Consider the following 26,234-nt stretch of genomic DNA (forward strand, 5'->3'; position numbering starts at 1 on the left):
TGATGCAATTGGAAGAAGAAAGGATAACAATCGAAACCGAATGCAGTAGCGAATGGACTGAAAGTGAAGTCGTCCAGGAACTGAACGTGAAGAAAATGACCTGCCTGCCCTGATGGAAACAGACGACAATGAGATGACACCTCAGTGTCCCACCACCCCAACCTCCGGGCTGAGAACCGATACATTGCTGCAGAGAATGCAGCGGTAGCCGGGACGCACCCAACACATCTTTAAGAAAAAAGCCAAAATAAACAAGCTAATTAATTAGGTGCCGCCTGGCACATAAATGTCGGCTCAGATCAGAGGTGATTGCTGATTGCGTCCCCTCTGATCTGGGCCGACATTTACGTGCCAGGCGGCACCTAATTAATTAGCCTGTTTATTTCGGCTTTTTTCTTAAAGATGTGCTGGGTGCGTCCCGGCTACCGCTGCATTCTTCGTGGATTGGTATCAGTCGGTGGCCTGGAGGTTGGGGACCACTGCACCACCCCAACCTCCAACGACTCAGCCTAACACACCATCGTCAGTGTACTCGGCACTGTCTTCCCAATTCCGGTAAGTGATACTGCACTGTACATACATAATTTCTACTTTATACAGGCTGTGTATTTTTATGTGTTATTTGGTATGATTTGGCAGCTTCATAGCTTAAAGGTTACTGGAGAGAGTGTTTCTGCCGAGAGCGCTTGCGCCGTGTTTCTGTCGAGAGTGCTTGCGTGAGATTTTCGCAACGGAGAACAGTACGGCAATGATTGTGGAAAAGTATTTCTACTTTATATAGGCTGTGTATTTATCATATCATTCCTGCTTTTACTATATGTTACTGTTATTTTAGGTTTTATGTGTTATTTGACATGATTTGGTAGGTTATTTTTTGGGTCTGCGAATGCTCTCAAATTTTTCCCGTATAATTAAATGGTAATTGCTTCTTTGCTTTACAACATTACGGCTTACGAACCATTTCATAGGAACGCTGTACCTTCGGATGGTGGGGGAAACCTGTATTAGGTTACCTCTCATCCTCCTTAACTCCGAAGAGAAAAACTCTAGTTTGGGATTTTATTTTGGGTTTTGTCTTTTCTGGGAACAAACAAAAAAAAATCCGACAGAATAATTGATCCAGCTATACCAAACAGGAAACCTTGAAGATAGTGTTAGATGGCTTCTGATGCTGACTAGAGAATTTAACAAATAACAAATAAAATGAGAAAGTAGAATATGTAAATAAGGAGATAAAAGGGATTGTCGATCTTTTTATGGTGAAAAACAAATCACCCACTGATAGAAAAAGAAGAAAACGTCGAGGAGTAAATGAATTATACTTTATTCACTCCTTGTCACACATGTTGAGGTTCCCTATAAGTGCAGCTACACAATTCACTTCAACATTCCTGGCACTTTCTTCATTTTCAACAGTCTCTCAGTGGAGTATTAATAATGTATTTAGTACAATTCTAGAACAACTAAAACACATGTAGAGCATCAAGGAGAGAATGAAGCTTACTCTTGAACCTCTGAATTAAGTCTTTACAAACCAGAAAAAAGTAAATGTTAGCTGGTGCTTTTTCTGCTCTGTTGATAACAAGAAGAATTACTCCAGAAGAGAGCTGAAAACTGAATTTAGATAAGCTGTATATAGGACTAATAATGTATGGAAAAAAATTTCTGGAGAATGGTGCCAACATCCTATATGTTAGAATTAAAGGAATACACAACAAAACAAGGAACTAATGATTACTGAAGTACCAACCAAACCATGGCATACCCTTGAGCTAATATTTTTACACAACCACAGTTGTTACTTCACTGTTGCAGCCCACTACTCCTAGTTTATGGATGCAGTCTCAGTGGTTCTCCACTCAGCTTTGCAGCACTTAGATTACAGCAAAATATATGTCAGGCTACTGTTTATCAATAACAGCTTGGCATTCAACACCATCGTCTCACTACCAATCAAAAAGCTTCAAAACATGCAGTTGGATTCTCAACTTCCTCACTGTGAGACCACAGTCAGTGTGGATCTTTCCATCCCTGCTGATTTGCAAGAACCATAATCAGAATCAGGTTTCAAACATTTCTTTTGACAACACAGAATGTACATTTAACTCACTGGTCTACTGTCTCTACATTCGTAACTTTATAGCTAAGCATAGCTCAGATGCCATCTATAAATTTGTTGATGACAGTACAGTTGTTGGCAGAGTCTCAGAAGGTGACGATACATACAACAGTGAGACAAATCTGCTGGTTGAGTGGTGTCACAGCAACAACCTTGTACTCAATGTCCTCAAGACCAAAGAATTAATTGTGGGCTTCAAGGAGGCAAAGCCAGGAGAACAGCCCAGATCCCACTCAGAGATCAGTGGTGGAAAGGATGAGCAGCTTCAAATTCCTGGGTGTCAACATCGCAGCCAATCTCTCCAGGACCCAACATATTGATGCAATTATGAAGAAGGCATGCCAGTGGCTCTACTTCATTAGAAGTTTGAGGAGATTTGGTATGTCTCCAAAGACACTTGCAAATTTCTAGAGATGTACTGTGGAGAGCATTCTGACTGGTTACGTCAGAGCCTGGTATGGAGCCTCCAAATCACAGGATTTCTAGAGACTGCAGGTGGTTGTAGACTCAACCATTTCCATGATGGGCACCGCCCTCCCCACCATTGAGGACAATTTCTAAAGGGGGAGTCTCAAGAAGGCAGCATCTATCATTATAGACCCTCACCACCTGGAACACGCCCTCTCTGCATTACTACCATCGGGGGGAAGTACAGAAGCCTGAAGACCCACACTCAACGTTCTAAGATCAGCTTCTTCCCCATCTGCCATTAGATTTCAGAACCAATAGCATTGCCTCATTATTCACTTATCCCCCCACTATTTATTTTATAATATCTTATGTCTTGCACTATACTGCTGCAGCAAAACAACAAATTTCACCAAGTATGTCAGTGACTTTAAACCTGATTCTGATTATGGACCTTTCAATTCAGCAGAATTGGAAGGGTTTGGGACCCATTGTTGCCTAGAAATCATATTCCAGTTAGTAATAACCTTTATAATATATTCTAGTAACTGTACACCAGCCATTGGGGGGGGAGATGGATTGTTACTTTATCTCAGTAATCACTTCCATCAAACTCCTCCTAGCCTTCTTTGCAGTAAGGAGAACAAACCCAGTTTCTCTGGTTTCATTCAAAATAAAAGCCTTCATTCCCAATACCATTCCAGTAAATCTCTTTTGCATTCTCTTCTGGGCCTCCTTTGTCTGAAATTGTGACATCCAAACTTAAAGACAAAATTTTACTTGATACCAAACCCCAGTTTTATAAAATAAAAGTCATCTCAACATGTCTTACCTCTCTTATCTTTACTCTAACTGGAAGAAAGTGGGTGAAAGCGGAGTTGTGGGAAATAAGTGAGAAGAACTTAAGAGTTCGATAAGATTTGAAATAATTTGGTTTTGCCTCTACCAGAGACACCAATTATATATTAAAAATATTCAGCCGGCCACACTATTCTCAAAGCGCATTGAAAACCTTGAGTTAGGCTTTGTCAGTGAAAAATCTCATGATAACATTGGCCACATTTAATAGAATGCTTGTTGCAGTTGTTGATATCAGTTTGACAGTTCCTACAATGTCATGAACTGCTGTATTCCTTACTGATGGAGTATGTGCCCTTGAGAATATTTTCTCTGCAGGAAAATTTAGTGGGTGCACTTCAGTACTGAATGTAAATTAGAACTCTCTATCAAAGATCAGAGGTAGGTGTGTACAAGGATGTAATCATGTAGTTCATCAGTGAAGGAGAACTACAAGGATATTATTTGATTAATATAAATCAACACTGATTTTTCTAATTAATTTTGGGTAGTCGCACTTGGCAGGCCCGCAGTTCCAATTTTGCACTTGGAAGATGAGATATGCTGGACATCTGAACACTTTCTGCATTCCTGGACACACTTTTGAATCTGTCCTGCACAGAGCCCAGCTATATTTCTTAAGCGGCCCTTTAATTTTATGTAGCTGAGGAAAATAGTGCGATCCCTTTCATCTGAATAGGATTATCGACATTCTTTTAAAGACATGTAATGTTATCTGATAATTTCATTAATTTACATTTGTTAAATGTTTTAATTGAAGCTTACTTAATTATTTAGACTTCAAACTGATTACCAAAGACACTTAGACACTGTACTGAAGACAAGTGGTGCTGCTGCCTCACAGCTACAGTGATCCAGGTTTTATACTGACCCCTGTGCTCTCTATGTGGAGCTTGTACATTTTCCTTGTGACCTTGCAAGTTTCCCATGGGTGTTTTGGTTTGCTTGAAATACTAAAGAGGTGCTGGTTGATAGATTGATTACTTAGTTGCTGCAAATTGCTCTACTCAGTAGGTGAGCGGTAGATCCGAGGGGAGTTAATGAGAATCTGTGAAGGAAAAGGTGGGCTTAATATAAATAGGTGTCTGTATGCCGGTGTGGACATGGTGGGCCCCAATCTGTTGATTATGGTCTTGTACCATTAAGATAGAGCCTTACTTCCACCTATGGTATCGCCAGTAACACTTTAAGCAATAACCATATAACAATTACAGCACGGAAACAGGCTATCTTGGCCCTTCTAGTCCATGCCGAAAGCTTACTCTCACCGAGTCCCATCAACCTGCTCTCACTCCATATCCCGCCATTCCTTTCCTGTCCGTATACCTATCCAATTTTTTTTTAAATTACAAAATCGAACCTACCTCTACCACTTCTACTGGAAGCTCGTTCCACACAGCTACCACTCTCTGAGTAAAGAAGTTCCCCCTCGTGTTACCCCTAAACCTTTGCCCCCTAACTCTCAACTCGTGTCTTCTTGTTTGAATCTCCCCTAGTCTCAATGTGCAGCTGCAAAAAATTAAAGCAGCTATGGGGCTGCTGCAGAGACCAAGATGTACACAGAGTCAAATGGGAATTGAGAAGAACAGTTTACCTGCTCCTTAAACTGAAAGTCCAAGTCCTTAAGGAGATTTCATAGGACATTCTTATTTTATTAAAAACTAGACCATCTTTTCTCAATAATAATTTGCATTTTTAAAAGCAGTGCTGAACTTTATAAGACCACAAGATATAGGAGCAGAATTAGGCCATTTGGCCATTCAGGTCCGCTCTGACATTTCATCACGGCTGATCCATTTTTCTTCTCAACCCCAATTTTTTGCCTTCTGCTGGTATCCCTTCATGCCCTGACCGATCAAGAATCTGTCGACCTCTGCCTTAAATATACATAAACAATTGGCTTCCACAGCTGCCCGTGGCAAAGAATTCCACAGGTTTACCACCCTCATGCTAAAGAAAGCCCTCCTCATCTCCATTCTAAAAGGACACCCTTCTATTCTGAGGCTATGTCCTCTGGACTTTCCCACCATAAGAAACATCCTTTCCACATCTACTCTATCAAGGACTTTCACCATTCAATAAATTTCAATGAGGTTACCCCTCATATTCTGAATTATTGTGAATTCAGGCCCAGAACCATCAAACACTCTTCAATATGACAAGCCTTTCAATCCTAAAATCATTTTAGTCAACCTTTTTGACCCCTCTCCAGTTTCAGCACGGCCTTTCTAAGATAAGGGGTCCTAAACTGCTCATAATACTCCAAGTGAGGCCTCATCAGTGCTTTATAAAGTCTCAACAAGACATCCTTGCTTTTATATTCTAGTCCTCTTGAAATGAATGTTAACATCACATTTGCCTTATTTACCACAGACTCAACCTGCAAATTAACCTTCAGGGAATCCTGCACAAGGACTCCCAAGTTCCTATGCACCTCCATTTTCTGAATTTCTCTTCATTTAGAAAATAGTCAACCCTTTCATTTTTTCTACCAAAGTGCATGACTCCCAACACTGAATTCAATCTGCCATTTCTTTGCCCATTCCCCTAATCTGTCTCAGTCTTTCTGTAGCCATTCTCAAAACTACCACCCCTCCACCTATCTTTATATCATCTGCAAACTTTGCAAAAAAACCATCAATTCCATTATCTAAATCATTGACATATAACATGAAAAGCATCGATCCCAACACAGACCCCTGTGGAACACCAGTAGTCACTGGCAGCCAACCTGAAAATGCTCCTTATATTCCCAATCTTTGCCTCCTGCCAATCAGCCACCGCTTTATCCGTGCTAGATTCTTTCCTGTAATACCATGGGTTTGTAGCTTGTTAAGCAGCCTCATAAGTAGCGCCTTGTCAAAGGCCTTCTGAAAATCCAAGTACATAACATCAACAGATTCTCCTTTGTCTATCTTGCTTGTTATGTCTTCAAAGATTTCCAACAGATTTGTCAGGCAAGATTTTCCCTTGAGGATACCATGCTGATTATGGCCTGTTTTATTATGTGCATCCAAGTACCCTGAGACCTCATCCTTTATAATCGAGGTCAGACTAACTGGCCTATAGTTTCCTTTCTTCTGCCTCTCTCCCTTCTTAAAGAGTGGAATGACATTTGCAGTTTTCCAAGAATCTAATGATTCTTGAAAGATCATTACTAATGCCTCCACAATCTCTTCAGACACCTCTTTCAGAACCCTGGGGTGTACTCTATTTGGTCCACTTACCTACCTACCTTCACACCTTTCAGTTTCCCAAGAACCTTCTCTCTAGTAATGGTAACTTCACACACTTCATGATCCCTGACACCTAGAACTTCCACCATACTGCTAGTGTCTTCCACAGTGAAGACTGATGCAAAATACTTATTCAGTTTGTTTGCCATTTCTTTGTCCCCCATTACTTCCTCTTCAGCATCATTTTCCAGCAGTTCAATATCCATTCTTACCTCTCTCTTATACTTTAAATATCTGAAGAAATTTTTGGTGTCCGTTTTCCTTTTGTCATCTTCCATTTAGGATACTTTCTCTTCGGGATGTATATATCCTGTGCCTTCTGAATTGCTCCCAGAAATTCTAGCCATTGCTGCTCTGCCATTATCCCTGCCAATGTTCTTTAACAGCCAATTCTGACAACTCCTCTCTCATGCCTCTGTAATTCCCTTTACACCACTGTAATACTGATACGGCTGACTTTAGCTTCTCCTTCTCAAATTTCAGAGTGAATTTGATCATGTTATGATCACCTGACTCTAAGAGTTCTTTTACCTTAAGCTCTCTAATCAATTCTACTTTATTGCATAACACCCAATCCAGAATAGCTGATCCCCTAGTGGGGTCAACTATAAGCTGCTCTAAAAAGCTATCTCGTAGGCACCCTAGAAATTCCCCTTCCTCTAATCCAGTGCCAACCTGATTTTCCTAATCTACCTGCATATTGGAACCTCCCCATGACTATTGTAACGTTACTCTTTTGACATGCATTTTCTATCTCCTATTGTAATTTGTAGACCTCATCCTTACTACTGTTTGGGGGTCTGTATACAACTCCACTCAGGGTCTTTTTTATCCTTGCAGTTCCTTAGCTTTATCCGCAATGATTCAACACCTTCCAACCCTATGTCACCTCTTTCTAATGATCTGATTTCATTTTTACCAACAGAGAAATGCTGCACCCTCTGACTTCCTGCCTGTCCTTTTGATACAATATGTATCTTTGAACTTTGAGCTCCCAGCTATAATCTTTTTTTCAGCTCTGATTCAGTGATGTCTGCATACCTGTCAACCTGTAATTGTGCTACAAGTTCTTCCACCTTTTTCCATATGCTGCATGCTGTTAAATGTAGTACCCTCAGGTCTGTATCCACCCTTTTTTGAATTTGTCTGTTTTTTTATGTTGCAACTCATCATGGTGACTGCAATTTTGCCCTATCAACAGTCTCTCCTCACAACACATCTCATCTTCGGTACTTTCATATGCCTTTCCTATGATACTTCTTGCATTGAAATATACGCAGTTCAGGTCACTAGTCGCACGATGCTCAACCTTTTAATTCACAACTCTGTCTGAGCTCCTATCAACATCTGCCTCCACAACCTCTCCACTGACTGATCTGGCACTCTGGTTTCCATCCCCCTGCAATTCTAATTTAAACCCCACTGTGCAGCATTAGCAAACCTTCCTGCTTGGATATTAGTCCCTCTCCAGTTCAGGTGCAAACTGTCCCTTCTGTACAGGTCTCACCTTCCCTGGAAGAGAGCCCAATGATCCAAAAATCCTTTGCCCCCCCCCCCACACCAACTCCTTAGCCACGTGTTAAACTGTGTAATCTTCCTACTTCTGCCCTCACTAGCACACGGCATGGGTAGCAATCCAAAGATTACAACCCTGGATGTCCTGCCCTTTAACTTAGCATCCTAACTCCCTGAACTCCCTTTGCAGAACCTTGTCAATCATCCCACAAATGTCCATGTCAACTATATGGACCATGACCTCTGGCTGTTCACCTTCCCACTGAAAAAATGCAGAGGACTCAATCCTGGATTTCCTGGACCCTGGTACCAGGAAGCAACATACCATCTGGGTATCTCATTTTCGCCCACAGAACTATCTGTCTATTCCCCTAACAAATCCCCTATCACCACAGCAGCTCTTCTCCCCCCTTCCCTTTTGAGTCACAAAGGCAAACACAGTGCCAGAGTCCCAACCATCTTTCCTCTTCCTGACTGTCACCCAGTTTCCTGTGTCCTGCACCTTGGATGTAGCTACCTCTCTATATATCCTATCTATCACCCCCTCAGCCTCCTGAATGGTCTGGGGTTCATCCAGTTCCTGCTCCAACTCCTTAATGCAGATTGTTAGAAGCTGCAGCTGGATGTGTTTCTCGCATTTGTAATCGCCAGGGACACTGGAGGTCTCCTTGCCTTCCCACATCTTGCAAGAGGTCCATTCCACTATCCTGCCTGTCATCTCTACTATCCTAACTGAGCAAATATAAAGAAGGGAAGGAGAAAAAAGTCATAACCTTGATCTTTTCTTTCATTTGCTTTCTCTGACTGAAGCCTCTCTTTGCTGAAAGAATCTTTTTTTCAATAGGTACATTTAATGTCAGAGAAATGTATACAATATATATCCTGAAATTCTTTTTTGTGTTAATCTCCAAATATACTAAATATCTATGTGTGTCTTTGGGTATATTTTCAAATACAGAAACATACCATGTATTGAATAGCCACTAAACTTTCTTTCACAGAATAGAGCAGCTGAAGCATGAACATCAGCAAGAATTGTCAGTACTGACTGAAAAAGTAAACTGCTCTCGCAGCCTTGCCTCGAGGTTCCAAAACCAAGTGGAAGCCGTACAGTATGTTTACATTTCTACCAACTGCCTAGTGAGATACTTAAGAAAGGGTAGTTTGTGCTCTGTATCCTTTCAGTTGATTTCTGCAATCCATGGTATATAGTGTTGCTGTTTTGATATCCTCTCAAGTGTTGGAAAGCCATACAAGATGTATGGAACTTCTGATTTGGATATATCATTATGTGTTTAAATTTGGATATGTTTATTTTATAGCTTAGTGAGTAGTCTTTGAATTAAGATGCTAGAAGACAATACATGTGTTTATAAAATGCTTTTCATCAGTAGCTCTGTGTCATTTTGCTTCCTGGTTGCAGGAAGCATATCGATGCCTTTAAGATGTATTACATAGCTTTTACACAAACAAATTAAGATAACTTTGTTCAATTATTGGGCATAAGAAGATTTACCCACATTAAGTGCAGAACAAACCCATACAAGTATCAGATACTGAGCTTTTCAATATTTCCTACTTTCCTTTCTCAATCTAGAAAGGAACCAGAAGTCTGTTGGATCAATCAAGTCCATTACTATGCAGGAACTTGGGAGCGTAAACTGGGAAAAACGTGCACAGGAAATGTGGATGTTGTTTATGAAGCACTTGCATGATGTTTTGTCGTATTGAGGCATGGAAAGGATGGTAGGATGAAGCAACCTCGGCCTACAAGAGAAGTGGAACATCTAGCCAAGAGGAAGAAGGAAGCTTACTTAAGGTTTAGGAAGCAAACATCACCAGGGATCTTGATAATCATAAGATAGCCAGGAAAGAGTTTAGTAAGGGACTTATTAAGAGTGAGTTAGAAGAGGACTAAAGAAGGCTTTGGTGAGTAGGATTAAGAAAAAATCCAAGTCATTCCACATGTATGTGAAGAACAGGAGGATGACTAGAGTGAGGGTAGGTCAATCAGGGATAGAAGGGGAAATGTGCCTGGAGTCGGAGGAGGTTGGGGAGGTCCTTAATGAATACTTTGCTTCAATATTTCACCAGTGACAGCAACCTTGATGAATGTGACGTCAGCACAGATTAAGCTAACATGCTGGATCATGCCACTGAAACTTTTGAGGTATATTAGGAATTATAGACCAAAGAATTTTAGATGAGTGATGAGTAAACTCTTGAGTGTTCTTACAGACAGGATTTGAGAGCATTTGGAGAAGCATACTCTGATATGAGATAGTCAATGTGGCTTTGTGATGAATATTTGTGAAGTGAGACACTTTGGAAGATTGAGTATGGCCTCTCCTGTTATCTATAACATTCCAATCCTGCTATATTCTGGTTGGTTGCACCCTTTCCAGTGCCTCTATTTCTTTTTTATATAAAAAATGATCATTGCCGAGTGGCATGCCTTTAAAGGTTAAAAATTATTGTGTTGTTTTTCAAAGTTTTCCAAGTGAATTGATCAAGTTAGTGAAAGTCTCACATATCAGTGGACAGAAAGTAAATATTATTAGATTAAGGAAAAGATGTTAACAAGGAAAGGAAATAGAAAATAGAGTCAAGAAACAGACTTAATTGATTGAAGGGGCTTCTGGTTCCTTTCTAGATTGAAAAAGTAGGAAATATTGAAAAGCTCAGTACGTGATATTTGCATGGCTTTGTTCTGCACTTAATGTGGGCAAATCTTCTTACGCCAAACAATGAAACTAAGTTATCTTGAACAGAGTATTCCTCATCCTCCTGTCAACTGCCTCTTATGATACTGAATAACACAAGAAACAGTTCTTGCAACTGATGATAAGTTCCACTGGTTCTTTAATGCAGAATAATTTGGATAAAGTACTTATCTGTGGTATTTAATGATAACATTCCCCTATGCAGGAGACCTTGGACAGATACTTTACGGGCAATTGCATTCTGTTCTATCAGAATTGTTGTCAGGTGCTTAATTGCATTCATAACGCTAGAATCTACTTTAAATTCTCACGTTGTTATTTAGTAGAAACCAATTAAATGAGAATTTTCAAAGGTTTTGAAGGTATAATTTAATGTCAGAGAACTGTGTTACGTACCCTGTAACTGGGTTGTCAAACCAGCAGAAATGGAACGTTCGTTGGAGTCTGGATTACTAGGAGCTAATAAAGTTTTATTAAAGAAATAAGTAATACAGTACACTAACCGCAAGGATATAAATGTAACTGGTTAGCAATGATAGTATACATATATACACAGAAATAGGGTAATAGGAATCAACCAAACTCTTTCGCAGTCTAGGGGTAAAATGATCAGTCTTAAGGTGAAGCAGAGTTCAGTTCAGTCTAATGTAGTTTGAAGTAATCGCTGTTGCTGTACCGTTGGGGGGGGGGAGAGAGAGAGAGAGAGGGAGAGAGATACGGTTGGTTTCAGGCAAACCTTTCGACGCCTTCTGATCCCGCTGTGGTCACCGACTGTGACCCCTCCGTTCTGGATGCGATCGTTCTTCTGTGGTGAACCTGGCACCTCGGCAAGGGCGGACACACATCAGGTTCCCACCGATCGTACCTTTACACCCTGTGAGCCTCTGACCGATTCCCGCGAATCGGTCCTCCAAACTCCCACCAACTTGTGGGGCACAATGCTCTTTCCAGGGTCTCGTGGCGTGTGTCTCGTGCCTTAGCAAACCCGCTATTTTTATCCCCCTGATGGGGTATCACCTGTCCATCAAACTTCACACTTCCTATTGTCTCAGCAGGATTTGTTAGTAAACAGTTCAGGTTCAAAGCAAACTGTCTGTGGCAGACGCCACATACTGAATTATGTGTGTCTCTCTCGTTAATAAGAGAGAAGAGAGAGATTAGCATTTTGAATGGTTCTCCATTGTCTCTCATTATCTCTCTCATTAGCATCATCCGTCCTGCAGCTCTGCTTGGCTTCACACATGACAACTGTATACAATATACAGCCTGAAATGCTTTTTTTCATGTATCTAGAGAACAAGCGAGAAATCAAAGCATAATGTACTCACGACAGCTTACAGACCTGGAGACAACTGTCTGCCATCTCCGAACTGAATTACGGGAAGCCAGAAGGATGTACGAAGACAAGGTCAGTTATAAATTTGCCTACAAAACAACTCTTTTTATTTGTTTTGGATGTGGGGGAGAAAACATGAACTGAAAGGAAAGAAGTAGAACTCCTTTGTTTGTCAAACAATACTCTATTTTCCTGTCATGTTATTAAACATATAGAAGAGCAAAATCTAATAGAGGTGTAAGACCACTTTGTCAATATTACATTTTGTTCTTCCTGGTGCTATCTGAAAAAGGCCTATTTCCTTCCAGTATGTAATAAGCTACAGAAAGGCTCAAAATCCTTCTTGAAGTAATAATTTTTACATTTATCGCATAATTCCTAATTGATGTTTTAAAAAAAGTAAAATGCTACAGTAAAGAGTATATCAAAACAGCATCCATGTTGTGGCTGCAACTGAAACAAATTAAAATGGCAACTTGAGTTGTGTTACAACAGTATAAAAATATATTGGCTGTATGCTAAAGGAGATCAGAGGGCCTTTTCAACAATGTATTTTGCTATGTTTCAGCATTTTATTTAAACTGATTGTCTAGTCTTCTTTGCCCTTTTTTGCTATTTGATCAGATAGAGGACCTGCAAAAGGTAATAGAAGAATCTCAGTCTGAGGTTTGTAAAATCAGGAAAGAAAAGGATGAATTCAGGCAAGAGGTAGAAACCATGAGTTGTCGAATCCAACAATTAACGGTAAGTTCAGCAGTTGTTTGACTTCCAAACTAATGTTTAATATATTAAAGAGGGAAGACCTATGATCTTTAATTAAAAGTCATAAGGTACCTCTCCAAGTTGCATATGCACACATTTTCCCCTTTACACATTAATTTACAAAGTTAATGATGCCTTCAGTGATCATGCCCTTGCTGCTTTTTATTAGTCGCACCATGTAATAAAATGTTGAGGGAGGGAACAGAAAAGAGTCTGAGAATTTAAAATTTCAGTTGTTCATGAGTGAATGGTCCTGGTGACATTTATGGTCCTGGTGGCACGTCAGTGTTTTAGAGAGAGGTGTCAACATTTCCAGGCAACATTTTTGCAAAGTGGTGGATTCAGCAAGAAAGCATAGCAATTGTGTCACCTGGAGGTTATAAAGGCACCCTTGATGGTTTGCATAGCATGGAACCACATCTTAGAAGCATCCAGTGTGAATTTCAGAAAGAAAGGTTGTACTTCAGAAGCTTCATTAATTTCTTTGAGATTATAGGGAGATGGAGTTCAACCCAGATAAGTGTGAGGTGGTTCATTTTGGTAGGTCAAATATGGTGGCAGAATATAGTATTAATGGTAAGACTCTTGGCAGTGTGGAGGATCAGAGGGAACTTGGGGTCTGAGTCCATAGGACACTCAAAGCTGCTGCACAGGTTGACTGTGTGGTTAAGAAGGCATATTGTGTATTGGCCTTCATCAACCGTGGCATTGAGTTCGAGTCAAAAGGTAATGTTACAGCTATATAGGAACCTGGTCAGACCCCACTTGTGGTATTGTGTTCTGGTCACCTCACTACAGGAAGGATGTGGAAACTATAGAAAGGGTGCAGAGGAGATTCACAAGGATGTTGCCTGGTTTGGGGAGCATGCCTTATGAGAATAGGTTGAGTGAACTTGGCCTTTTCTGCTTGGAGCGATGGAGGATGAGAGGTGACCTGATAGAGGTGTATAAGATGATGAGAGGCATTGATCGTGTGGATAGTCAGAGGCTTTTTCCCAAGGCTGAAATAGCTAACACGAGATGGCACAGTTTTAAGGTGCTTGGAAGTAGGTACAGAGGAGATGTCAGGGATAAGTTTTTTACACAGTGTGGTGGGTGCATGGAATGGGCTGCCGGCGATGGAGGTGGAGGCAGATACAATAGGCTGTTTTAAGCTTGGAGCTTAGAAAAATAGAGGGCCATGAGTAACCTGTGATAATTTCTAAAGTAAGTACATGTTTGGCACAGCATTGTGGGTCGAAAGGCCTGTATTGTGCTGTACGTTTTCTCTGTTCTATATACTGTGTATCATTAATCAGGAAATTCACTGGGTGTTCCATAGACATAGTTTCAGTTGGCTTTTAGCAAAACAAAGCACAGACATTGAGGATTAGGAGACCAGGAGTGGATAGTAAATTTCATTTTAGAGGGAGAGAAACAAGAAATGCTAGAAGTTTAACGCAACGTTTTGGAGTGTGCGGAGATTGATTGTGATGTTTTAGGCTTTCGCTCTGTAACTGTTTCCTTTCACTGGGCACGTCAGTGTTTTAGAGAGAGATGTCAACATTTCCAGGCAATGCAGAAGTAGAAGGTGATGCCTCAAGGAAAACTGCAAAGAAATACTGAAAAGATAGTGCAGTAGGCAAGGGCAAGTGGTGTTTGAAATCCTATTTCAAGTAAGTAAGGCTAGTATATCTAGTGCAAACAAAAGAGAGCATCTTTGCCTCTAACTTTCACCCTGCCCTCAAGTTTACCTGGTCCATTTCCGACACCTCCCTCCCCTTTCTAGATCTTTCTGTCTCTGTCTCTGGAGACAGCTTATCCACTGATGTCTACTATAAGCCTACTGACTCTCACAGCTATCTGGACTATTCCTCTTCTCACCCTGTCTCTTGCAAAAACGCCATCCCCTTCTCACAATTCCTCCGTCTCCGCCGCATCTGCTCTCAGGATGAGGCTTTTCATTCTAGGACGAGGGAGATGTCTTCATTTTTTAAAGAAAGGGGCTCCCCTTCCTCCACTATCAACTCTGCTCTTAAACGCATCTCCCCCATTTCACGTACATCTGCTCTCACTCCATCCACCCACCACCCCACTAGGAATAGGGTTCCCCTGGTCCTCACCTACCACCCCACCAGCCTCCGGGTCCAACATATTATTCTCCGTAACTTCCGCCACCTCCAACGGGATCCCACCACTAAGCACATCTTTCCCTCCCCCCCTCTCTCTGCATTCCGCAGGGATCGCTCCCTACACAACTCCCTTGTCCATTTGTCCCCCCCATCCCTCCCCACTGATCTCCCTCCTGGCACTTATCCGTGTAAGCGGAACAAGTGCTACACATGCCCTTACACTTCCTCCCTCACCACCATTCAGGGCCCCAAACAGTCCTTCCAGGTGAGGCATCACTTCACCTGTGAGTCGACTGGGGTGATATACTGCGTCCGGTGCTCCCGATGTGGCCTTTTATATATTGGTGAGACCCGACGCAGACTGGGAGACCGCTTTGCTGAACATCTACGCTCTGTCCGCCAGAGAAAGCAGGATCTCCCAGTGGCCACACATTTTAATTCCACATCCCATTCCCATTCTGACATGTCTATCCACGGCCTCCTCTACTGTAAAGATGAAGCCACACTCAGGTTGGAGGAACAACACCTTATATTCCGTCTGGGTAGCCTCCAACCTGATGGCATGAACATTGACTTCTCTAACTTCCGCTAGGCCCCACCTCCCCCTCGTACCCCATCTGTTACTCTTTTTAATGCACACATTCTTTCTCTCACTCTCCTTTTTCTCCCTCTGTCCCTCTGAATATACCTCTTGCCCATCCTCTGGGTCACCCCCCCCCGTCTTTCTTCCCGGACCTCCTGTCCCATGATCCTCTCGTATCCCCTTTTGCCTATCACCTGTCCAGCTCTCGGCTCTATCCCTCCCCCTCCTGTCTTCTCCTATCATTCTGCATCTCCCCCTCCCCCTCCAGCTTTCAAATCCCTTACTCACTCTTCCTTCAGTTAGTCCTGACGAAGGGTCTCGGCCTGAAACGTCGACTGCGCCTCTTCCTATAGATGCTGCCTGGCCTGCTGCGTTCACCAGCAACTTTGATGTGTGTTGCGAGAGCATCTGACGTCTTTTGTTCTTTTTGCATTTTGCTAGTTTTCTGAATGTATAGTTTATTATGGTGTTTCATTTATCTTCCTTTGAAGAAGGTAAAGGAGGCAAGCAAGGTCTGAACTGACCATAAGGTGAGGTACTATAACTGATGAAAGTTGCTTTTGCGTGCCTGCTACATATTCATGATACCTTGCCAAGTGAATATTCTCATAGGCTGGACCAAGGATGCCCATCTCCTTCAATTACTTTGTTTTTCAAATTCAGAACTACATTTGTTTGACTTTTAGGCTGACAATTGTAAAGTTGAAGAGGACCTCAAAGTGGCCAAAGAACAAAATCAGAAGCTGTGGGATCGGGGAACAACCAATTGCATCTCCATTGAAAACTTACAGCATGAACTTGATTGCAAAAATCAGGACATTCAACGGCTGGATGGTGTAATAAAGAGCCTTAAGGAACAGTGCCAGTGTTACATACAATATCAGGTTAGTCAATGATAAGCAAGAATTAATGGTTTGTATGAATTGGTCTTAATTTTGACAAAATCACTCTGGGAAGTAAATTAAGTTGTTCTGTTTAGAAATGAAAAAGAACATTTGGGTTGTCTGTCAAATGGAGTTGTGGCAAATGGAAACATATTATTCCTCCGAATCATAACTTAAATTTATGTAATGTATTTTAGGGAGATTTTCACATCTTTGCCAAATCTCTTGATTACACCATTTCTCTCAGTGGCAGAGGGCCAGAAAAATGACGATGCATGTGATGTAGTCACTGGACAAAGGACTTCAGTGCTGGAAATTAAGATACCAGCTCTCCATGCAACATGCAGGGTGATTGTTGTTCTTATGAGTACTACTACATCACGATAGTTAAAGGGTGCCACAGTGGCATAGCAGTTAGTGCAATGCTATTACAGCCCAGGGCGACAGAGTTTGGAGTTCAATTCTGGTGTCCTTTGTAAGAATGCTTGTACATTCTTCCCATGTGCATGTGGGTTTCCTCTGGGTTCCCCAGTTTCTTCCCACAGTCCATAGATGTACCAGTTAGCAGATTAATTGGTTATTGTGAATTGTCCTGAGATTAGGCTAGGACTAAATTTGTGGGTTGCTGGGTGGCGCATCTCAGTAGGACTGAATTCCGCACTGTAAATAAATAAAACTTAGTGGGAAGTGTTGCTTCTTACATTTTAATGCTGAAGCCTTTCATGGTTTGATGCTGAAGGACAGGAGCTACTGCATTTGTTGAGAGCAGATCAATCTTGTTGGATCCTGGGGGAATAATACAAGTGACTGATTAAATACTGTGTTGAGAATGATTTGTTATTGAATGTACTTGCTTCAAAATTGGTGAAGGTTTTTAGTAAACTGAAAAGTTAGATAAAAGACCGCAATCAGTACAATCCCATTTCACTTAAGAACACAGTCTGCTGAAAGATCTTGATAATTTTCTATGCTCTATGCTAGGCATCTGCAGATGAGCAAAGGAATGAAGATCAACAGAAAATAACAGCCTTAGTCAACCAATATGAGACCTGTAGAGAGCAGCTTTGTAAAACTGGAGAGGAGCTTAATAAGAAGAAACAGCAAATTGACAAAACCGAAGCAAGTATCTGTCACTTGAAAGAATCTTTAAAGGAAAGGGAAAGATGTCTGGAAAATGCAGCAGTGGAAAACAATAAACTGCAACTTGAAATTGAGGATAAGAACCAGAAAATCCAAAGAATGAAAATAGCAGAGGAGAGCATTTGTGATCAGTTTGAAGAAGCTGTGAGATGCGTAAAGGAAATGCAGAGTCAGAATGATTCACTGAAGCAGGAGCTGAGTGAAAAAGGCAACATGCTAATTGTTCTGCGACAAGAAATGGAAAACATTGCTGAAATGACATCGCAGCAGAGTTCTGCATCTGAGGCACTGCAAGCTGAAAGAAAGCAACTCCAGAAGGAAGTTGATTGCCAGAAACAGAAGATGCAAGAGTTAAAGGTCAGATAATATTTATATATGACAAGAAGTGGACAACTCATACCCTTCCCCATTTAACGCTACCAGTATGAATTCTTCTTTTTCTTGCTGAGTCTACAGTAAAATCACCTGAACTATTTCATATGCAGCAAGTTTCATGTTCTGACCACCCCCTAATTAAGACCATAAGACGTAGGAGCAGAATTAGGCTATTTGGCCCATCGAGTCGGCTCCACCATTCAATCATGGCTAATCCTTTTTTCCCCCTCCTCAGCCCCACTCCCTGTGGCCTTCTTCCCGTAACCTTTGATGCTGTGTCCAGTCAAGAACCTATCGAGTTCTGCCTTAAATACACCCAATGACCTGGTCTCCATAGCTGCCTGTGGTAATAAATTCCACAAATTCACCACCCTCTGGCTAAAGAAATTTCTCCACATCTCTGTTTTAAATGGACGCCCCTCTATCCTGAGGCTGTGCCCTCTTGTCCAAGACTCCCTCACGATGGGAAACATCCTTTCCACATCTTAAGTAGGTCCCCAAGAATTATTCATTTGAACACTTTATTGACCCTGAATTCTGAGCTCCCACAGAAGTGAAATGTTTTGTCAGTATACTTACCCAGTTAATCATTTCATAATCTTCAAGACCTCTTTCAAGACACTGTTCAGTCTTTAGCTCAAAGGAGCCCCAGCTTATTCAATATTTCCCAGAACCTCTGAATTTTGGTTCCAATCTACAGACATCTTTTTGCATCTTCCCCATTGCCAATCTATTTTTTTTAATAGAAGGCTCCACAGTTTACCAAATATTCAATATAACTTTGACATGGTTGATTTCAGTTCTATTCTTCTAGAAATTAATCCCTGTGTTTGGTTTGTTTTATTTATAGCTCAAAGCCTGCAACACCACGTTCAGTGATTGTGTATTTGGAGCTGTGGAACCCCACACTCATTTCTCCCATTTACTGTTTGTGAAGTAAATGGGAAGTGGTGCTGGTGGGGAAACTCCTGTTGCTTTTTTGAGAGTCTTGGACCAGATTTAACTCTGTGAATGATATTTGTTTATATGATGAAGCAGTTCAGTATTTTTATGTATTCAGGAATATATAAGCAATTTATTTTCTACATTTATTGAATTGAATTGACTTTATTTCTTACATCCTTCACATACATAAGGAGTTACGTCTCCATACGTTACGTCTCCATCTAAATGTGCAATCATAGTAATTTATAATAATTTACAATAAATAGAACAGTCAATGTAATATAGAGTACACTCAAGTCAGCATGAGTTCATCAGTCTGATGGCCTGGTGGAAGAAGCTGTTTCAGAGCCTGTTGGTCCTGGCTTTTATGCTGCGGTACCACTTCCCAGATGGTAGCAGCTGGAATAGATTGTGGTTGGGATGACTTGGGTCCCCAATGATCCTAAGGGTCCTTTTTACACACCTGTCCTTGTAAATGTCCTGAATCATGGGTACAACTGCAGATGTGCTGGGCTGTCCGCACCACTCTCTGCAGAGTCCTGCGATTAAGGGAGGTACAGTTCCCATACCAGGCAGTGATGCAGCCAGTCAGGATGCTCTCAATTGTGTCCCTGTAGAAGGTTCTTAGGATTTGGGGGCCCATACCAAACTTCCTCAACCGTCTAAGGTGAAAGAGGCACTGTTGTGCCTTTTTCACCACACAGCTGGTGTGTACAGACCACGTGAGGCCCTCGGAGATGTGGATGCCGAGGAATTTGAAGCTGTTTACCCCCTCAACCCAGATCCATTGATGTCAATAGTGGTTAGCCATATCCATTCCTCCTGTAATCCACAACTAGCTCCTTTGTTTTTGTGATATTGAGGGAGAGGTTATTTTCTTGACGCCACTGTGTCAGAGAGATGACTTCTTCCCTGTAGGCCATCTCGTTATTGCTTGAGATGAGGACCATCAATGTCGTGTCGTCGGCAAGCTTAATTAGCAGATTGGAGCTGTGGGTGGCGACACAGTCATGGGTATACAGGGAGTAAAGGAGGGGACTCAGTACGCAGCCCTGAGGGGCTCCTGTATAGAGAGTCAGAGGAGTGGAGGTGAGGGAGCCCACTCTTACCACCTGCTGGTGACCTGACAGGAAGTCCAGGATCCAGCTGCACAAGGGAGGGTGAAGGCCGAGGCCTCTGAGCTTCTTGTCGAGCCTGGATGGAACTATGGTGTTGAATGCTGAACTGTAGTCCAAGAACAGCATTCTCACATAAGCATTCTTCTTCTCCAGATGTGTAAAGACGGTATGTAGAGCAGTGGCTATTGTGACATTAGTCGATCGGTTGTGTCGGTAGGCGAATTGTAGGGGGTCCAGTTTGGGTGATAGCAAGCTGCAGATGTAATCCTTGACCAGCATTCACTTATTATTGAGGTGAGTGTGACAGGAGGCCAGTCATTCCGGCATGTTACCTTGGTCTTTTTTGATACAGGGACAATGGAGGATAACTTGAAGCAGGAGGGCACTCTACACTGGGATAGGGAGAGATTAAAATGTCTAAACACACTTGCTAATTGTGCTGCGCACATCCTGAGTACTCACCCTGGGATGCCGTCCAGTCCCGCAGCCTTGTGACTGTCCACTTGTTGGAAAGATCTGCGTATCTCAGCCTCAGAGATGACCAGGTTGCAGGTTGTAGCGGTGGCTTTCCTCGGAGGCTCAGAGTTAGTGACACCGAACCGAGCGTAAAAGCGATTGAGCTCATCTGGGAGAGAGGCCACGATGTTGGCAGCACCACAACGTTTGGCTTTGAAGTCTGTGATGGTATGCAGCCCTTGCTACAAGTCATGTATGTTCGTTGTGAACTTTCATTCAATTTTCTCCCTTTATTGTTGTTTCACAGCCTTGATAGCTTTACGCAGATCATAGCTGCTTTTCTTGAGCTCTAGTTGATCTCCAGCGATGTAGCCTTGATGCCGCACTCTAAATGCTGCTCGCACAGAACTATTGATCCAGGGCTTCTGGTTCGGAAAGACCCTGACTGTCTTCTGGAGAACAACATCGTTGATGTACTTCCGGATGAAGCACGTGACTCCATCCGTGAACTCGGAGACATCCTCATCATGGAAGACATTCCAGTCGATGTTATCGAAGCAGTCCTGCAACATGTAGGCTGATTGGTCTGACCAACAGTGGATGGCTTTAGCAATGGCTGCCTCTTGTTTCAGCTTCTGCTTGTATGTTGACAGAAGCAGGATCAAAGAGTGATCTGATTTTCCAAAAGCTGGGCAAAGGAGAGCTTTGTAAGCGTTGCTGAAGGGAGTGTAGCAGTGGCCAAGTGTGTTATCTCCACTAGTGCCCACCTGCATGTGCTGATAAAACTTTGGAAAGACTTTCATCAGCGACGCTCAATTAAAGTCACGCCGTGGTGAAGGCAGCCTCTGAGTGTGCAGTCTCCAGCATGGTGATGGTCTCACACAGTTCCTTGAGAGCCAGGTCAGTATCAGCCTGCAGTGAAATGTACACCGCTGTGGTGCTAACAGCTGTGAACTCCCTAGGCAGACAGTAGGGTCTGCACAGCAGTACCAGGTATTCCAGGTCTGGAACAAAAGGATTTGAGCGCATGCACATTCTGGGGGTTGCACCAAGCATTAATGACCATGAAGCATACCCCTCCTCCTTTACTCTTCCCAATGAGGTTTTTCGACCTGTCTGCCTGGAGCAGGGAGAACCTAGAGGGCTTGATGGCGTGATCTGGTATCCCCTCTGTCAGCCAGGAAGATTCAGCATGACATCTAAAACTTTGACAGGCTTCTATAGATGTGTAGCAGAGACTATATTGACTAGCTGTATCACAATCTGGTATGGAAACACCAGTGCCCTTGAGCAGAAGACCCTACAAAATGTAATGGAAAAGGCCCAGTCCATCACAGGTAAAGCCCTCTCTACCATTGAGCACATCTTCTGGAAGCATTGTCACAGGAAAGCAGCATCCATCATCAAAGACCCTCACCACGTGCTCTCTTCTCTCTGCTGCCATCAGTAATGTAACGTTCCGTTATATTGGCTCGTGTATGTCTAGGGGAAATCCAGCCCAGCACCCGCCTCAACACTCCCCACAGGGTCGGTCGCCGCCCGAATCAATCACAAACATCAATCATCAGCCAGCACACCCAGTAAATACACTTTATAGATATTACTAATTCTATGACATTAATATACATTTGATACAGAGAGGAAAGTAATGAAAAAAAAAGGCGCCAACACTTATCAAAGCCCAAGTTCTTTGCGCGCTACGTTGGAGCTCAATTCGACTTCAGACGACCACCCGAATTCCGTCGACTCACGGCTCGGGACCACCCTGAGTGATCGACCGGAGCCTCTCCACACGTCCGCAGTCTTCCTCGTCTCTCCTCCGACTCCCCGCCAAAACTCAGTCCACAGTCATATCATACAGCATGGTATCCGAAAACAAAACGATACATAACCACCCATTGGCTAATAGAACCTTGTTATCATCATTTTAAAGTAAAACAAACTGTTAGTGCAAACTCTCTTCAGCGTTAAAGCACAACAAAGCCGCATTCCCAGATTAACATAACAAAGTCACCATTTTAAATGTAACAAAGAAAAGACCCCGTGCCGACTGGGCGATGTGCCGACTCCACTTACTCTTCTGTCCAATCTCTAAGGTGCCGAGCATGTTCAGCAGGGTCCAGTTAAACCTCTCGGGTTGAGGATCACCCTGAGGGCGATAGGGAGTGGTTCTGGACTTTTCAACCCCAAGCATATCCAGCAATTCATGTATAAGCCTGCTCTCGAAGTCCCGTCCCTGATCACTGTGGATCCGCCGGGGAAGGCCATAATGAACAAAGTACTTCTCCCATAACACCTTCGCCACTGTAGTCGCTTTCTGATCCTTAGTAGGAAAAGCCTGCGCATATGTAGTGTAGTGATCCGTGAGGACCAAGACATTCGTGGTGTTGCTGGTGTCTGGCTCAATAGACAGGAAATCCATACACACCAGGTCCAGGGGTCCCACACTCTGCAAGTGGGATAACGGGGCCGCCTGCGCAGACAAGGTCTTCCTCCTGACGCAACGGCTACAGGTCTTACAGTATTCTTCCACCTCTCCCCTCATCCGGGGCCAGTAAAACCAGTCCTTGACTAATCCATAGGTCTTCTCTACCCCTAAGTGCCCGGAATCATCATGTAGAGCCTGGAGCACAGTCTCCCAATACTTCTCAGGCATGACCAGCTGCCAGCGCCGGGGGTGGTCCGGAGGCGACGTGACCCGGTACAGGACGTGGTTCTTCAGCTTCAACCGGGGCCACTCCTTCAGTAGTAGGGGAACGGAGGCATGCTTCACCTTCTCCACCTGCCCCATATCACCCTGTCTAACCGCGTACCATATAGTGCCAATGCTTGGGTCATCACGCTGAGCCGCCTCTACTTCCTGGGGACTCAACTCCGGCAGCTGCCTGTTCCTCAGAGCAGTCACATTACAGTAAACAGTGGGCAGCGCGTCATCGTCAGCCCCCAGTTGATCTACTGCCCGATCCGTTCCCATCTGTGCTCCTACTTCCTCGTCGCTCCCAACTTGACACATGGCCTTTACACCCGGGGCAGGGACACTCTTCCACTCCTCGGCCGTGCCCGACTCGTCGTGCGTCTGACGAGACAGGGCATCTGCATCGATGTTCCGACTCCCCGGGCAGTACTTCAGGCTGAACTCATAGGCAGACAAGGCTGCTAACCACCGGTGCCCAGTAGCATCCAGCTTCGCCGAGGTCAGGATATAAGTGAGGAGGTTGTTATCAGTTCTCACCTCAAACTGGGCCCCATATAGGTAGTCACTCAACTTGTCCACCACCGCCCATTTCAACGCTAAGAACTCCAGCTTGTGAGTGGGATAGTTTCTCTCAGATGGCGACAAATTCCGACTGACAAACGCTACCGGCCTCAATCCGTTTCCTTGTTCCTGGTACAGAACAGCCCCCAGACCATCGTGACTGGCATCTTCCACCTCTGCTGGGGCCAACCGCCGCGACCACTCCCTAAACGGGGTGTCATTTGTTACCCGAATGGTGTGCCGAGTGCTCTTGGAACACCCTACATCAAACTCGCCCTGAGAAAAGACACCCCCTAACTTCAGCATCTTCTCCACCAGCCTGCTTTTATACTCCTGCGGTACAGGGGAGTTTTCAAAATTAAAGGCCTCCTCGATCAGCCGCCCCCCGTTTCCCAATAGTTTCCCTCCAGTGGGCTTCACGGGGGCGCTGGACAACACCGTCACCGGGAACAAGTGCGCGAGGGGCATCCTGCGCTTAAAGGTGACCTCCCTCTCCGTTATGTTCCTTACCATCACCCCCATCCGCTGTGCCTGTACAGCTGAGGGCCTCTGCAATTCAGGTCTCACTAGCGCCCCAGCCGGGAACCGGGACTCCCTTTCCAGGTCGTCGGGGGCGTCTACTAGCAGGGCCTCGCCCAGCGGTAATCCGGGGAATCTGGGGGTCCCCATCACTAATGCTGCCTCCCCTGGCCGTATCACCTTAGGCCTCGCCTGAGTGCACCACACCGTCCCTCGTTTGCACTCAGGATCCAGCTGGGAACACCGAGAGGGTCTCCAGAAAGTTCTCCCCGCCCTTCTTCTTACAGGCTCCCAAGAGCCGTCGCACCAGAGGGGAGTTAGTCCCCACCAACAGGGCAGCACCACTGGTTTCCACCGGGTCCGGACAAACCAACACCAGCATCTCAAAGGCTTCCGATACTCCCACACCTCCCTCCGAAAATTCCAATCTCATTGACAAGTATCCATCGTACGGGTAATCACCATCACTTATGCCCCAAATCTCCAATGCTTTAAACGGAGTGACTGCCAAATGTTTCAGATATTTGTTGTAGAACGACCGGTACAGTAAGGTAACCTGCGACCCGGTGTCAAGGATGGCTTTCGCAAAGATTCCCTCTATCTATAGGGACATGCTGGAACGGGGCCCCACCAGTCCATCAGGAATTTGGGCTTGTTCTTTCCGGGGTTCCATAGCGGTTTTCTGGGAACGTGTTCCTCCCGAGACTCCAGTCCATTCCCTCACTGAGCCTCTCCTAAGTTTCCCGACACCTCTCCCTTCTTAGTGGCCCGGGAGCCCTCCCCCCTCGGCGCATCTCGTCTCTCACAATCCTTCCGCAAGTGGCCAGCTTCCCCACAGCGGTAGCACGCCCCCGGCCACTCACATTCCCGGCGGAAATGCCCCTCTCTCCCACAGTTATAGCACCCACTACTCGCCGCCTCTCTCCTCCCGATACGGCCCCCCGGAGACCCCTTGGATTTCTCTGGTCTCACCCCGACTACCACCTCCTGAACCGCTGAAGACCATCCCAGAGGGTCCGAGCCCCCTGGTCGGCCCAAAGCACACTCCTCGGCCCGTACCTCTCGGATCAGCTGTCCGAATGATGGAGGGGGGCTCTGCTTAAATGACTGCCGTACACTCCAAGCCACCCTGTCATCCTCCCGGGAACTGCCACATATCTGGCTCATCCTTAACTCCGACACCTCGTCCTCCCTCACTATCCCTCGTCGCAGCAATCCCGTAAGCTTTCCTTCCAGCCTGAAAACATAGTCTGAGAGCTTTTCCCCTCTTCTCTGCCCCATCCGTTGAAACTCCGCTAAATGCCGCCAGGGATCTCCTAACAGTCCAAACACTTCCTCCAAAGTGTCCAAACACTCCGATAGGGAAGCCACGGGGCGTGCTGCTCTCAGATCACGGACCACCCGGGCCGCCCCGCCCCTTAAGCTTTCCACCAATCGCTGTCTCTTTTCCTCATCCGAAACTGGCCACACCTCTAACAATTGGGATGTATCTTCAACCCAGCTATCATAGTCATCCTCCCCTTCCGGGGTGGGCTTGGCTCCTGAGAAAATTCTCAGCTTTGGGCGGTGCCCCTCAACCCTTCTCGCCAGGGAGGTAATGGCAGCCGTTAACTCGGCAGTCTCATCCCGCCCATGGGGGCCGGGCCTGGCCAAACCTTCCCACTCCACACCTCCACCCCTGGCTACTGGCACCTCCCTTGGGGCCTCATCTAGCTCCTCCTCCTCCAGCACCTCCTCACTTGCGTCCTTGGGGAGAGTGTGGAGACCCCACGGCGCCACCTCCCCCTGGACGTGGACTGTCGCTGGTAATTCTAAAGTCATGATGTCGGCACTCGTCCGCACCAACATCCAGCTGGACTCCAGTTCTTTCCCACCCCTTCTAGCTACAAG

General features: G+C 44.3%; 1 protein-coding gene across 1 annotated transcript in view; it reads left to right on the top strand.

The window, feature by feature from the left end:
* The window catches only part of LOC134344153 (coiled-coil domain-containing protein 158-like), a 163,438-nt gene that overhangs the window by 71,540 nt on the left and 65,664 nt on the right, over window positions 1–26,234 (top strand). The window contains exons 9-13 of the mRNA XM_063043481.1: window positions 9,138–9,248; window positions 12,153–12,267; window positions 12,820–12,939; window positions 16,338–16,535; window positions 17,517–18,032. Of these exons, the coding sequence (XP_062899551.1) occupies window positions 9,138–9,248; window positions 12,153–12,267; window positions 12,820–12,939; window positions 16,338–16,535; window positions 17,517–18,032 (1,060 nt within the window). The remainder of the gene's footprint in view (window positions 1–9,137; window positions 9,249–12,152; window positions 12,268–12,819; window positions 12,940–16,337; window positions 16,536–17,516; window positions 18,033–26,234) is intronic.

Source organism: Mobula hypostoma, chromosome 3, assembly GCF_963921235.1.
Source record: "Mobula hypostoma chromosome 3, sMobHyp1.1, whole genome shotgun sequence".
Taxonomy (NCBI): Eukaryota; Metazoa; Chordata; class Chondrichthyes; order Myliobatiformes; family Myliobatidae; genus Mobula; species Mobula hypostoma.